Source organism: Ammospiza caudacuta, chromosome 4 (genome assembly GCF_027887145.1).
Source record: "Ammospiza caudacuta isolate bAmmCau1 chromosome 4, bAmmCau1.pri, whole genome shotgun sequence".
Taxonomy (NCBI): domain Eukaryota; kingdom Metazoa; phylum Chordata; class Aves; order Passeriformes; family Passerellidae; genus Ammospiza; species Ammospiza caudacuta.
In genome coordinates this window covers 55,667,134-55,681,829 of record NC_080596.1, presented here as the reverse complement: position 1 = coordinate 55,681,829, position 14,696 = coordinate 55,667,134, and the positions used below count along the sequence as shown (strand labels likewise).

The 14,696-nt window shown below is 38.5% G+C and overlaps 1 protein-coding gene across 6 annotated transcripts in view; it reads left to right on the top strand.

Moving 5' to 3' along the window:
* TBC1D1 (TBC1 domain family member 1) overlaps positions 1 to 14,696 on the top strand; it is a 98,599-nt gene that overhangs the window by 62,417 nt on the left and 21,486 nt on the right. For 2 of the 6 annotated variants that reach the window (XM_058802972.1, XM_058802971.1), the window contains exons 12-15: positions 1,006 to 1,134; positions 2,312 to 2,431; positions 3,662 to 3,801; positions 14,264 to 14,449. In XM_058802972.1, coding sequence (XP_058658955.1) covers positions 1,006 to 1,134; positions 2,312 to 2,431; positions 3,662 to 3,801; positions 14,264 to 14,449 — 575 coding nt within the window. The remainder of the gene's footprint in view (positions 1 to 1,005; positions 1,135 to 2,311; positions 2,432 to 3,661; positions 3,802 to 14,263; positions 14,450 to 14,696) is intronic. The other 4 variants (XM_058802974.1, XM_058802973.1, XM_058802976.1 and 1 more) reach the window with 2 other exon arrangements.

Sequence of the window (14,696 nt, the reverse complement as noted above, 5' to 3'; positions counted from 1 at the left end):
TATGATTTTGTTTGTTGAGGGCATATTTGGGGATGATAATTGCATACCAGGTATGTCCTCTTAATGGATAAGAGATGCAGTGTGTCACTCCTTGGAGGTTTGTAGGTGTTCTTTTTAAAAGCACCTTTAGCCCTCTGTGCTTCACAGGGGAAAGAAGACATGAGATGTGTAGTTTCACAGTATATGTTATAAACTACTTGATTCAGTTATATTTGTCCAAGCAATCATTTTTGTTGTTTTGATCTGTGAACAGTAGAAATAAATGCTACTTCTTGTTTTCTATTTACAGAGAAAAATCCAGTAGCCTCTGTGATCCTGAAAACCTTACTAGTTGGTGTTTTCATATGTAGCTTTGAAATAGCACACAAAAGTAACTTAAAGTGCCTAGTTATTGGTAGAGGTGGGGCTCCTGTCTAGCTTTTCAATGAGCCCATCTAGATTTTACTGACAAAAACAAACTACTACTTGCTTTAATATGAATATTCTTCAAGCTGTCCTCCTTCAAAGGCCTGCCTCTGCATCTCCAGTCCCCTCTTAAATTTATGACAGTTTTCTCCCTCCCTTCTATCTGGCTTTTTCCAATTACTGTTGAAATACTTCTGTATTTCACTTTTCATTCATTGTAACTCTTGATCATATGCCTGACTTTCTCATTGAAATCAAGGAGAAGCACATATAAGGAAAAAGAAATGGGGGTGTTAGTGCCATTTTTTGGTAAGTTATATTCTGAAATGCCTTGCTGAAGCCTGTAAATGGGAATTTGGGACTTTGCTGATTGGGTTAAAAAAAGTTCATTTTCTTAGAGTTGCTGCATTAACTATGAAAAGCATAGGAAATGTCTCATTTACATATGCCAGCTCCATTTCAATGATTAGAGAAGGGATTTCATTTTTTTTTCCCTCCTTTCCTTTCTTTCTGTGTTGTTCTCTGTGCTACCTCAACTCCATCGCTCTGGTTGGAATCCGCACTATATGTTGTGAACGAATCTGTCGGCAAATCTAAAAGTTCTTCTGGTCAACTTGCACGTTCTCCTACTCTAGCTCGTCTTAATCCCTCGGCCTCTTCACCCAACTTTCTAAAATATCTAAGGCATAATTCAAGTGGAGAACCAAGTGGCCATTTTGCACAAAAAAGGTGAGCTAGTGCCTGGAAATAGTTTGGGGTAGGGTTTGTTTTCCTAGGTTGTAAATATGAAACTCTGTAGCAGAAATAATTAAAACAATTTAGTATAGACCAAAGGTGATAGATTTTTTTGGGAGAGGGAGCTCTTTAACTGCTCCACCACTGAATGTAAATTATGTGCTTACATAATTTGTTGTTTTAATCAATCAAATTCTTTCAGGCACTGGCTCTTTCTTTAGAATCAGTTGTTCCAAAGCAATTTGTTGTTATGCAGCAGACAGCAGCACTCCTTAAATTGTGTGAGGGATAAGTTGCCAAGAACCTGAGAGCTCACTCTGTCTGTCCTTCTTGAAGCATTTGGTTCTGTCCTTTGTTCATGGTAACACAAAAACATACTACTGTTCTTTTGTGCCTGACATCAAAGGCAAGTTGACCAAGTAGTTACATGGGGCAAGAAGCATCAGGAATATGCAGAGCTGATAGGAAAAAACCCACCACATACAACCCCACCACCATCCTCACAAAACCCCAAGAACAAGCAAAAACCCCAACCCATCAACCCATCATTTGTCTTGGTCTTGATACTCTTGCAGCAGTATCAAGTTATGCTTTTCCATGCCTTCTTTCTTAGAATTAAAAATATAGAGAGAGAGCATTGAAGAAAAGGACATTAACACTTGTTTCCCTGAGAACCTGAAACTGAGTGGCTCCCTAAAAATCATAAACTGTGAAACTCTTTCTTAACCTCTTGAGCTAAAACTGCTTATTTCAGCTCAAAAGGCTAATGAGACCAAATGTCCTCAGAAGCACTGTCAACAGTCACTGGCCATTGGCAAGAAATTTTTATTGCTGTTGCTGTTTAAGAAAATGTACTAAAGTTGTCATTCCTTCTTATTAGATTAAAGGAATTTATTTGAAACATGCACTAAAAATTTTGTGATATATCAAAGAATAATAACTTTACTGGAAGTACATTTATATACGTTGGAACATTTTAGTTTGCCCAAACAGATATGTATCTCAAAGTAGGGCTTTGTTAGCAGTTTTAGTTCTGACTTTAGTTTCCTTGATATTCAGACCTTCAGGATTTAGCTGCCTTTTGTTTGAAACTTAGGAATGTGTATTATTTTTATTCTGTGGATTTATACTTCTTTGTTCTAAACTATACTTCTCCCAACTGCACTCTCAGCATCTCCTACCGTACTGCCTTAAGGAAAAAGCTTCATTCTTCCTCTTCTGTGCCAAATTTCTTAAAATTTCTGGCTCCTGTAGATGAAAATAACACCTCTGACTTTAGGAGCACAACAAGGTAGGGTTCTCTCTTAAAACCTAGAGGTAAAACTGTGTTTTCAAAGATTTCTTTGTCTGAAATATTTCAAATGCTTCTTGCACTTGCAAAACCTGATTTGTGCAATGGTTCACCTGCGTGTATTCTGCATGTAATTGCTGTCAAAAGAATGAAGGTATCCCAGCCTACTCTCCCATTGGGATTGCAGATTTTAGTCATTTTTGATGTTGGAATGTCCTTACAACTTCCATCTATGTATTTCTGTGATTGTTCCTGACATAGGAGAGTTTTCACTTAAGAGAATATATGATTTTTCCTGAGCAATGTCAGTGTCCTCAAGTTGGAAGGAGAGGATGATCTGTAAAATGCTCCTGCCTGTTGCTGCCAGAGCTATCTGGATTTCATTTATCCCTTTCAGCTTCTACAAAGACTCTTGTAATCATTGAGCTCATAGCTGGAATAAAGCAATGATTAGTTTAGAATTCTAACATGTGAAAGTTATTTGTGGGATTTTTAATAGGAAGACAGCATTGTTCCTCACTATTTCATTTTCTGTTCTGAGTAAAAACCTCTGTATGGCATGTGTAGATGACATCAAAGGAGTAATATCCAAGGTTCTTGGATTTTGTTCCCAAGTTTGTTGCATATTTCAGAGGCTAACAGAAAGGTTTAAAGTTTTTCTCCCAGTCTGTGTTGGGAGAAGATATATTGCATACCCAGTGCACAGAAGGTTGGAAGTTCAGTTGAAGTTTAGAAAGCTCCTTGATGAGTACTAATAAAAGGCGTCAGCAAGTCTTTGTGTCTCCTATGAATAATTGCTAAGTTTTGTAGATGGCATATAAATAGTGTGATGGTAAAGCTACAATATTGTGTATGTATCTTTAATACATTCTGATTAATATACTGCTGCAAAGAAAACTGAAAATTAATTAAACTGGAAAGAGTAGACTACAGAGCTGCCAGTCCCTGTCTGTGAACCCCAGTGCTGTTTGCAGCCATGTGTAAGCCTCTGCCACAAAGCAAGTTTCACCTTCCTAACACTGCGAGCTTGGCCCTGCACGTGCACAGCACACTGCACCCCCAAGGCAGTGCCCAGGTGTCCACTAGGGCTGTGTGGCTGTTCCTGGCAGCCCAGGTGATCCCCTCACACACTGTTCTGTGCTCTGCCCTTTCAGTTCCCTAAGGCTGTGTGGCTGTTCCTGGCAGCCCAGGTGATCCCCTCACACACTGTTCTGTGCTCTGCCCTTTCAGCGATTACGAGTCCAAGCACAGCCAGCAGGCCCTGGATGCTGACAGCCCCGTGAGGACTCGAAGGCATTCCTGGAGGCAGCAGATATTCCTGAGAGTGGCCACCCCTCAGAAAGCCTGTGACTCTCCCAGCAGATATGATGGTAAAGCCTGGTTTTGCTTCTGTGAGCTTTTTGGTGTATGTAGTGCGTGAAGTGTGAATCATTGTGTCCACCAAGGGGATCTGTTTGCCTGGTGTTGTTTGTACTGTCATTGCAGTTTGCCACCTGCTTTTTTGTAATGCTCAGCTCATTAGCTGTTGAATTTTTACATTTCAGCTTCACATGTAAATTGTTCCTATTGTCTCATGTTAACTAGCCAGAGAAGAAATTATTTTTATGTGTACTATTTTAATGAGTTCTGGGGAAAAAATGCATCACCAAGCATTGTGCTGAAGAAAAGAGGATGCTTCTATTTCATCTTTCTGTGTTGGAGTATAGAACTACAGACTAGAAAAATCCAGGTGTACCAGCAGGAATTACATATATTTTATGATCTCATTTGAGTTCTGTAGTGTATGCTTTGTCCTCATGTGTGCTGCTCTAGTCTGTGACATTTGCCACTTGAGTCATAATTATCCACTGTTCCCGTAAGTATTTTGTGAAATTTTGTAGAGCTGAAGAACCACCGACTAGAGGAAAACCATTGTGTATAAGCATGCATGTGCATCATTTTGTACATTCACTTTATGTAAGCCAGATAGTACAGGACATGCTGGGGCCAAGAATCCCTGAGAAAATCCTTTGGCTCACTAAAGTTTGAATTTCACAGCATGAGTTTTAAAAGCTATATCTTCTGACTTACCTCTAAGGCCATTGTATGAAAAATATGAAAAAGTATAAGGAAACAGAAAGGAACAGTATCTTATAGTAAATGTAGTAAAAAGTAACAATCTTAATGTCGCTGAGATGTTTTTCTTGCATCTTAAAGTGAGATCTTGATGAACTGGAGTAGGCACGTAAAGAAGTGTTTCTATCATTAATGCACTGCTTGCAATGTAATTTGACTGACATTGCAATGTAATTTGACTGACATGACAAAGTGAGATAAGCTGCATATATAGGCACAGATGCCTCTCAAATTTAGTGTACTTCAATGTGAAGTGATTTCAGGAGCATGATGTGTGAACATAGGTATGATATGCTCTGTTGTACCTAAAGGCATATTATATGAAGGACTGTTGTATAAAACTTCTATTTTTACAAGTCTCTCTTTGTGACTGGAAATAGTCTTACTTGTTTTTGAAAGCCACAAAACCTTCCCCTATTAAATAGGAAAATAAAATCCACCTAAATTGCCTACCCAAGCATTTCCTCTGAGACATAATAGCTGCAAGATACAATCTTAACAACCTACAGCTGGGTAAGCAGAATAGTTTGGGAAACAAGTGCAGCCAAAATGGAAAACAGGATGTGCTATTAATAGGAGCAGCAATTTAAAATATTTGGCCTTTTTTCTTCATTCATTTTCTTTTTTGTTTCACTGTACATACTTAGTTTATGAACAGAAGAAAACTCAGCGTCAGCAGGTTTTTTAAATTATTTAAAGCAAATACTGGATTTTTCTATTTGGGCTTTTATGCATCTCCTGAAGTGTTTCTGGCAGTGAAGAATACTCACTTGTTATCCAGTCTCTGTAGCTTAAAGAGAGCTGCTGTACAGCTGGTCCTACATTGGAATAACCACCACAGTTAACTAAGAAACCCCTCTAGTTCCAAAGTAAAAATAACTACCTGTCATTCATCATCTTGTTTTTCTTTCATATTCTGTCCTTTTTTTACATCTTTCTCACTCTTTTTAGACTGATTTCCTTTAATTTATACAAACAGCTGATATATCACCAAAATATCAATTCCAGCCAAACTGGACAGAGGGCAAAGAAGGTTTTAAAGATAACATGCTTTGTCATGTTCTGCAAAAGTAAGCATGAAGGGAGGGAAATAAGGGAACATCTGTGATTTATGGGTTTCCCTTTATAGACACATACTCCACTGACCAGTTTCTTCCTTGAGGTGCCATGGTCAACACCCTGCTACAGAGTAATCTACAGGAGAGGAGTAAGGAAAGAAGCTGGGAAAGGGGCTGTGTTTAAAAGCTAGTAAGTCTCTGAAGCTGATACCCAGATCTCTGCATCTCAGAGATGATACAGTTTTTCAAGTTTAACCTAGGCTGCCTTACCAAACTTTGTGTTAAATGTGAAATCCACCGGGGTGCCTGAACTGTGCATTGCTTTGACCACATGTGGGCAGGCATTGTCAACCAAATGAAACTGCTCTGTGGCTGTAATTTCTCTGGGTTGTAATGAGTAAATTGCACGTAAGAGTGTGTAAGTTGTCACAAGAACTAGAGACAGCTTTAAGCTTTATATTTGTAGAAAAACCTAGGCTCTGACATTTGTGGTTTTGTTTGTATAGACAGGTGGTGAGCTGAATCTCTAAGTGCATCATATGCATTGCTGCTCTCTGTGTGGTTAACACAGCAGGATATGAAGGTATATTTACTAAAAGTTAAAAAAAAAGAAACCCCAGAGAACTGGTACATAGCTTTTGCTGAAATTTTGATCTTACACTTTCGAAGTACTGAACTTGATAAAAGTCTCATATCCTGAGTTTCCACTTGAATCTTGAACAGCTTAAACAGCACTGAATCCCACTGTCTTGCACTTGTGAATCCTTTAATTCTTTAGGAAGTGCTCATAAATAGTTTGAGCTAAAACTTCATCTTCTGTAGCTCAGGTGGAACAAAATGGTTGCTGGCTGTGCTTTGGGGGTTGCATCACGAATTACCAGGCAGAGAGCACAGTTTGTTTTGCAGTCACCATTATTCAAAAGGAAGGATTTACTGTATATGAAGGAGAGTATTCTGTCCTAAATCAGTAGAAGAAAAATGCTGCAGATAGATATGCTAGAAAGATGGGGTTTTTTGCCAGTTGAGATTCCTGCCTTGCCTGATGATTGGACTAAAGTAGCCGTGCTTAATGAGGCAAGCACTCTGAGACAATACAAAGCCTTGTAGAGAAACCATTACTCTTGGTTGTTGTGGGAGCAAAGCCCCACATACACACCCTTTTCCAGCCTCTTCCTGCTTGTTGGTGCTGCCACTTTCCCCTTCCCCTAGTATTTTCCCCTGCTTCTGTACATAACTTTACAATTAAGCACATCAGAGAACTATTATGCAGTTTGCTGCCTGACAGGAGAGCCAGGTGATCCCTAGCGAGCCTGAAGATGAAGCTGACCAATTTGAAGACCTAGAAAAGATTTTCTACATGGGTGAAATGATTTGTCAGACTTGTAATACTTTACAGATGATAGCTAGAGGATGTAGTGCTGACTGATGCCAGTTCCACTGTAGCAAGCTGCAGTTCAAATGCTCCAGCCTCAGCTCCAGGTGTTAGCAGCTTCCCCTGAACAGTTGTGATCCTGCAAGTTGTGCGGAGCACCAGGGGGCAGCGTTCTCACACTGGCACCTCCAGACACAGTGTCTCATCCTCGGAATTCTGCTTCTGTTGTTTATTTGTGGGAGTGCAATGAGTGTTGAATCCTGCAGAGTGGAGAGATGGAAAAAGGGAAGCAGAGTCTCCTTACCAAATGGATCACACTTTGATCTGTTACAATACTACATTTATCTTGAAAGAACGTGTTTATTATTCTTTTTCTAAAGCTCTGTCTCTCCTACTCATGGTCTTAAACATTCTAAGTAATGTTTAATGTGTTTCCTCAATTATTTGATTTTCACCTTTATACCTCCCCACCCTACTTGCAAGCAGATGTTCCTACTTCTGTAGCATCACTCAAGAGCCACATTTTTTGGCCATGCAAGTGGTCCAGGACCCTTTAGTTCTCTGTTCACTGGTAAAAAGATGAAGAGAACCACAACTCAGTGAACATTTTAAACCAGATGAAGTATGGACACACTCAAAGGCCCTAATTTTCACTTGGGTCAGTTTTCTGGTCCCACTCACAGTATTACGCAAGCAATAGAGCAGGCGGGGACAGGTGTCTGGAAGGTGAGGGTGGGTGCCCTTACTCTGCTCAGGAGCAGGACATCCTTAAATCTGTGTAGACTGATAATGAAACTTCACCTTGCACTGCAGTGCAGCAAGATAGTCACTTACATATATTCAGCATCTACAAATCTCTGTGCAGTAGACAGTTTTAACTAGAGTTTTCACCTATTGACTGTTATAGTAGGAGAACTGTTTTGCAGATTGTCAGAAACTCCCAGCACAGTCAAGTCAATTGCTGGATTTAAGGGGGATGTGAATGGTTTTTGAAGGAAATGGTAGGAAAGTAGTGGTGCTTGTTGGAGCTTTCTTGGTGAGGGAGGTGTATTGGGAGTAAACAAGATTTTTGTAACAGTTATCTCATTTTTAGGTTGGAGGATGGTTGATTTGTTTTAATGTGGGCAATGTGTAATGAATTTTACCTGTTGAATAGTGAAAGAAGTTGAAATTCAGAGCAATGAGATGCTTGTACCACTTATCTCTACTCAGCAAATAAATTCAGATAAAAAATCGACTACATTTTATTTTAGACCTTGAGTTGCAGAAAAAAAAATGATGTAGAAAGCACAAGTAACTCTGCACAGGAAAATGAACTTGATTCATTAATTAAAATTAATTTGGTTTCAGCGTCTGTCAGATAGAGGTGCCAAACTGTTAAATCCTATGTACTGAAGAAAAGTTTGAATTAGAAGAACTGTTATTCTTTAAACCAGCTGTAGTTAACACCTACCTGTCTGTTTATGTGCTTTGTGGTGTAGGCTATATCTCTTCATTATTTATGCAAATTTTTTAAAAATCATTTTGTAGTAGCATTGCAAATACCATAAGCTGTTGCTTTAGCATTCTGTGCTTAAGAGTGTTTATGGGGTGTATACTATTTGTAATGTGTTTGGCAATACTGTTTTAGCAGTATTTGCCTAGTTTTTAATTAATAGTAACTGTTTTAGTTACTATTAATTAAAACCCGTTGGTTATAATTGTTTAATCAGTTCTGCTCCTCTCAGAGCAAATATGTGCTCAATTTGGATTTGCAGCACAGAAGTTTGGCTACAGCCAGTAAGTACATGATTCACGTTTGGTGGCTTCTGTGCCCACTGAAATATCAGGGCATTCCTTTCTCAGCGATTGATAATATTAGCAAATGAGATTATTTTGGAGTTAGTGAGTACTTTTTAAAAAGTCTTGGCTTTAGAAGAAAAGTCCAAAGCATCCAAAACAGTCCAGAGCTGATTTTAATCAACAGTGTTGAAATACAGAGTTTTTCAAGAATTCCTCATTCAGCCATTGCTTTAAGTTGTATGTCAGATTAGAAGAACTTGTTGCTTCTTGTGGTTCTGTATCTGAAGCTTACTGATTACAGAAGGCTCCTGGTCATTTTACCACATCTGGTTATGAAGTTAAATATTCCTGGCAACTGTGTAAAATAATAGGAATATTATGTCTTTGGTTATAGAAGCTTACATTTCTCTTTATTTCTGTACCATGTTTGAAAGAAGGTATTGTACTACCTGAATGGAAAATCTGAAGAGAACTAACGATGTTGATGTCTTTTCTTTTGGCAACTGAATCTTAAATGACTTTGAAATTCTCTTGTTTGCCAAGCTAAATTTTGTAAAGTTTAAAATGCAACAATAACATAATGTAGTAAATAAAAGGCTTAATAGATTCTCTGTCCAGATTCTCACCATATGTTGTCTGACCTTTTAACCCCAGAGAGTGGATGTGACTGGTAAACACTGCATGTAGAGAGCCATGTGTAAACAGTTCTATAGTGAGGCTGGTGGTAATGAATTGTTATCGAGCCTCCTCCCTATCAGTCCTTCCTTTCTGCTTGAAGCGTTGGAGTTTCTAATCAAAGATTAATCTTGTTGTCTTGGTTGTGACAGTTGAGCTTGGTTAGACTAAGTGATTCTGAAAGAATGTTTTTTTAAATTTAAGCTTTTAGGTTGGTTTGTCATTTAAACCTTGTTTAATACTAAGGTGGATTGATTAGGAAAATATTTGATAAACTTAATTTTTTCTTAGTGATTTACAAATGAAATATCCCTGTTCATATAATTTTTGATCAGATATTGTCTGTTTGAATTACTACTGAGGTCATTCACCATCTTTCCATGTACAGACTTTCTTTAGTGTAGGCTCTGGTAGAAATATGTCATGATACTTCCTTCTTAATCTTTTGTACTTTGTTTTTGCATCATCTTTCCATTTAAGAGTAATGTGTTTGATGATCCTTTTAGAGTGTAGAGATACTCTTCATCTTAGGGTTGAAGCACTGCCATGTGAAGTGAACAGCTGAATATGAATAAATAGATGAGCTGTACAAATTCCATCTCAGTCCATTGTTCCTACTGGCCTTGTCCTTTGTTGGGTATTATAAGTAGTGGAAGCATAAGAGGAATGTTTCTGAGGTATGTATGGATGTGCTGTGTGTATGCATTGCTCCATGTTGCTCCATGTTTATGGAGCAACATTTCCATCTGGTTCATGAGAAGTGTCATCTGAAATTCAGTACCTTGAAGAAGTTCTCACAAGCCCAGGAAAGATGGTGGTTTTCCCAGTGAAGTGCAGTTTCTCAGGGAATCCTTGGGTTGACACACAGACTTGTAAAATTCCATTGTGCGGAAGAACAATTCTGAAGTGTAGTCCAAGTATGAACCTCAAATGAGACTTACCATAAAATTACCTTTGATAGTTATTAATAGTGATCAAGTCACCTTGCCAAATCCTGAACCTTAGAGAACAGAAGTGTTATAGGCTCATAGGAGTAGCTTGTATGGGGGTAGAATTTTACGTGGAAGCAAAGGAAGCAATGTATTTGAAAGGGGTTAGGGTCAGGTCAAATGTGAAATAGGCATCAACAAAAGCTGACTAAGTTGGCAGATGAACAGGGAAGCAGTCTTTCAGTGTGTGCTGAAGCATTCAGATCCTGCTTAAGTGCACCTCCTAATCTCATAAAAGTTCCGAAGGGTGCGCATTGCTTGGATCTTAACACATGGTGGTTTGGCTCAGTGGAATGTGAGCTCCCAGTTAGATGCAGTTGAATTGCTGTACTGTTTATCTTTGCTTTCTCTGTTATCTTCCAGATCCCAAACACAATACTCAGTTCCTTGTCCCAGTATTTCTGCTCTTGTCTGTTCTGCATCTGGAAGCTGGGTGGTATGTCTCTCTCTCACCTTGTATGTTCAGGGACATGGGTTAGTGCTGACTTACCAAATGTCTAGTTTTTATTTTGCTTTGAGGGATTATCTTCATGTTCCACCTTCTTCCCTCCCTTACCAGCCAAGCAGCTGATGCAACTCTGCAGACTTCTGACAGGCCCCCCGAGCAGTTAAACAGGTTCATTTTGCTTTCTGTAAATCTTGCCAGCGTGCAGACAGGAAGGAAGGCAGCTTTTGAATGTCTTGCACTTTATCAGAGTAGACTTTAGACTTTCTGTTAAATGTCCACAAGTGATAAGAAGCAAAAGAAAAGATAGAAAAGGAGCTGCTGCTTGGAAGGCAAAATCAATCCTAGGATTCTTCACAGAAGCATTAGAGGTAGGGTTGATAATCATAATTGTTCAGCTTATAGAATTTTGTAGCCTTTTGGTTTTCTTTTATAGCCTTAAGCATTATTTCTTTTAATGATTTCTGATTTTATCGGATTAGTCAGCAACAAATGGGAAATTTTCAGCCTAAATGGAAGGAGCACTGTGGTCTTCAGTAATTCATGCTTTGCAGCAGTTCAGGTCTTGGCACAGTTTGACCGAAAACGACAAGTGAGTTATGTCTCTGATAAACTTGTGAATTTGTACTTGAAGACCAACCCCTGAAAATTGTCCTGAGGAAGTGGGATGTGTACATTAAAGACAGGAAGATACTAGATGTTGAATGTGTTTTTTCTTGCTTTAGGAATGCAATGTGTTTAATCAGTTTCCTTGCATGTGTTTTGCCAGCCTGGGTTTTTTTGGTTTAGGTTTTTTTAGTAGTAGGTAGCCATAAACTTTATCTGCACATAGTCTATTTTCTAACATATTTGTGCATATATGCAAACATACAATCAGAATACACATCTGATGCTAAAAGAGATACATAAACCACTGGGAAGATGTGTAGAGGAGACTTGCTTCACCAAGATGTGCCTGCATTCCATATTGGCTGCTTTGAGAATGGAACGTGAATGTAAGATGTCAATAGACCACAGACACTGTACAGTAGAATAAGGGGTTTCCTATCTAGATCAGTTTTACTTTTTTGCCTTGGTGTATGGTGAGCACTTCTGTTGATTCCTCTCTCTTATGGTGTCATTATTGTATGCAGCCTTAGAGGAAACTAACAACTTCCCTTGAAGATTGTCTTTTTATTTCTTTATTATTTTATTAAAAAAAAAAAAGTGAATTCTACCAGCATTATCCTTAAGAGCATTTCCCTTTAAATATTTCCTAATATGCACTAAGAAAAATTGGGATCAAAGCTACTGTATTTAGAAATTTACATAAAAATGTACAGAACATTGTTGACAGTATAGCACGTGCATCAAAACCTACAATTGCATCAAAACCAGCAATCAAATAAAAATAATTTTCCTTTCATGGTCAATACAAGTTGAAAGTTACCGAGTGTGTGTATCTTCTCTGTGTGCTGACATTTGCCTGTAGCTCTTTCATAATTGCAGACCTTAGCTCATTAAAGTCTTTACATTTACCTGTAAAGAAAAAAGGTTAATGTTTCCCAGTTTCTTTCAGTGAATATAATAGTCTCTTCATTGTATTGATAGTTTTCATAACAAGCTGTATTTCTGAGTGCATCTGTCAGTTTTCCTATTTTCTTTGCAAAAATGGTGATTGCCATTAAAGTGTCAAATATTTGACCTTTGCCTGATTCTCATTCCCATGATGTTCATTGTTCTTTGAAATGCTGTAGATATCATATGTGTGGGTATCCACATCTAGACCCAGAGTGCAAGATTGTAAAGGTTTAAATTGTTCTGCTAGCTGAAAATATTGCACTCTTTTTTATATGTGTATTTTAGCCCCAGACTTTGTGGTGGCAAGCAAATAAATGTTGTATAAGGAAACGGGTGGTATTTGAAGCCATTCTACTTCTGTCTGACTCTTTGAGAGAGCAAGACTGACACTGGCAAGACTTAGAAAAGCAGAAGTGAGCAGCTGTGAACATTTCCATTCTTAGTCATTTGAGCTCAGTTGTGCGAGTGCCTTCGAACAAACAAGGAAAGAATAGCTGCATATGAGCTGCATGAGTCAAAGCAGAGTGACAGTCTGGGCAGGACTTAAAGGGGGGAAAACCTTCCTATTTCGTTAGTTTTGAAGAGATGAGATGATGTGTGTGTTTAATTCAAAATCTTTACCACCATGCTAGTGATAAAGATGTGGAGCACAGAGCTGCCATCAGAATAATTGCTTCAGGAATGCTCCTTTTGCAGGAGCTGTTTGAAGTAGCACACAGAGATGTACTTGTCGTTGGCTGGCCAGGCTGTGAGTGGATTTTGAGGCATGAAATATAAAGCACTGTCTTGCACGTGTATCTCAGGGAGCCATTTCACAGCCATTCTGGTTGGGTGAAGAAGTGCTGTTGCTATGGCCTTCTGTTTGAGATTTGCTAGGAAGAGATTGGTTGTTTTGACCATTCATTTTAAAGTTGGTGAGTTGAGTAATTTTTCTTCTAGATACAAGTTGTGTCAAAGACTACTGAGCCTCCAGAGAAGCTGTATAAAACTATAAAGTTAAGTGATACTGCAGCAGGTATTAAGAAAGTATAACAGCTTGTGCTTCTTACATTGATTACTTATGTAAAACAATGTTATATACCCTTTTCCTAAAAATAAATGATTTTTCAATTTGTTTGAGATTTATTTAATGTTCACTTTCTTTTGTAATGTTTTCAGTCTTAGAATTGCTTTGCATGCTTGACAAAATAATATATTTTGTGGTAGGCCATCTGAAGCCAAAAGAAAAAGTGCAGAAGGTTATTATATGGTTAATGAAATGAGAAGTGAAAACAAGCATGTCTTAAGTGCCTGTGTCTCTTTCCACCTATTTACTTTAAGAACTGGTAATCATCCCATTGTATGGCCTTAGGTGGTGGTGTGTTTGTGCAGCTAAGGGCGTGTGTTTTCTTTGTTAAACATGCTTTAGAGATTATTCTTCAAATTATGTGGGTGTTGTATTTGATTTTATCTGCTATTTGAGTCATGCCACGTTTCAGCTGTAGGTTATGTTTTTGTAATTTCTCAAACTTGCCTTTTCCTTTCAGTTCTCTGCAGGTAAAGTTCTAATTAGCAAGATGTGATCTTGGCGGGTGGTACAATGTTTTTACCAGGTTATAGAAAAAATATTCTAGGCTTTAGCCTGTATGATTCTTATTCTGAATCAGCTTTCAAGTCTGTTTGGAGCTGTCATTTGGGAAACCTTGCTTGGTATTGCTACCTCTTATCTATCTATCTAGATATAGATGGATACATGAGTTAGTGTGTGTATCTATAGATGTGTCTGTGTATGTGCAAACTGTCCATTCGCCTGTTCAAGACATCCAAGTAGTTAACAGCAGCTTCTCTTTTTCAAAGATTACTGTGAACTGGGAGATCTCCCACCCAGATCCCCATTAGAACCAGTGTGTGAGGATGGCCCCTTTGGGCCGGTGAAAGAAGAAAGAAAGAGGACACCCCATGAGCTTCGGGAGCTGTGGAAAAAAGCCATCATTCAGCAGATACTGCTCCTCAGAATGGAGAAAGAAAACCAGAAGTTACAAGGTTGGTGAAGTTCTTTTGTACTACACCCTACTGCAATACAAATTCACTTTTCAGTTTTCTCTGTGGCCTTGGTAGTGGACTGCACCAAGACTTAATGAAACATTCTGGGAACCCACAGGTAAATCAGATTAGCAATATCTCCCTCAGCACTCATTAGTGTAGGTGACAATGTATGATAATTTTTTTATTACTTCACCTTTTATTTGTTTACTTGATCTGAAGGGACACTCTCTTTACCATGGCTGAG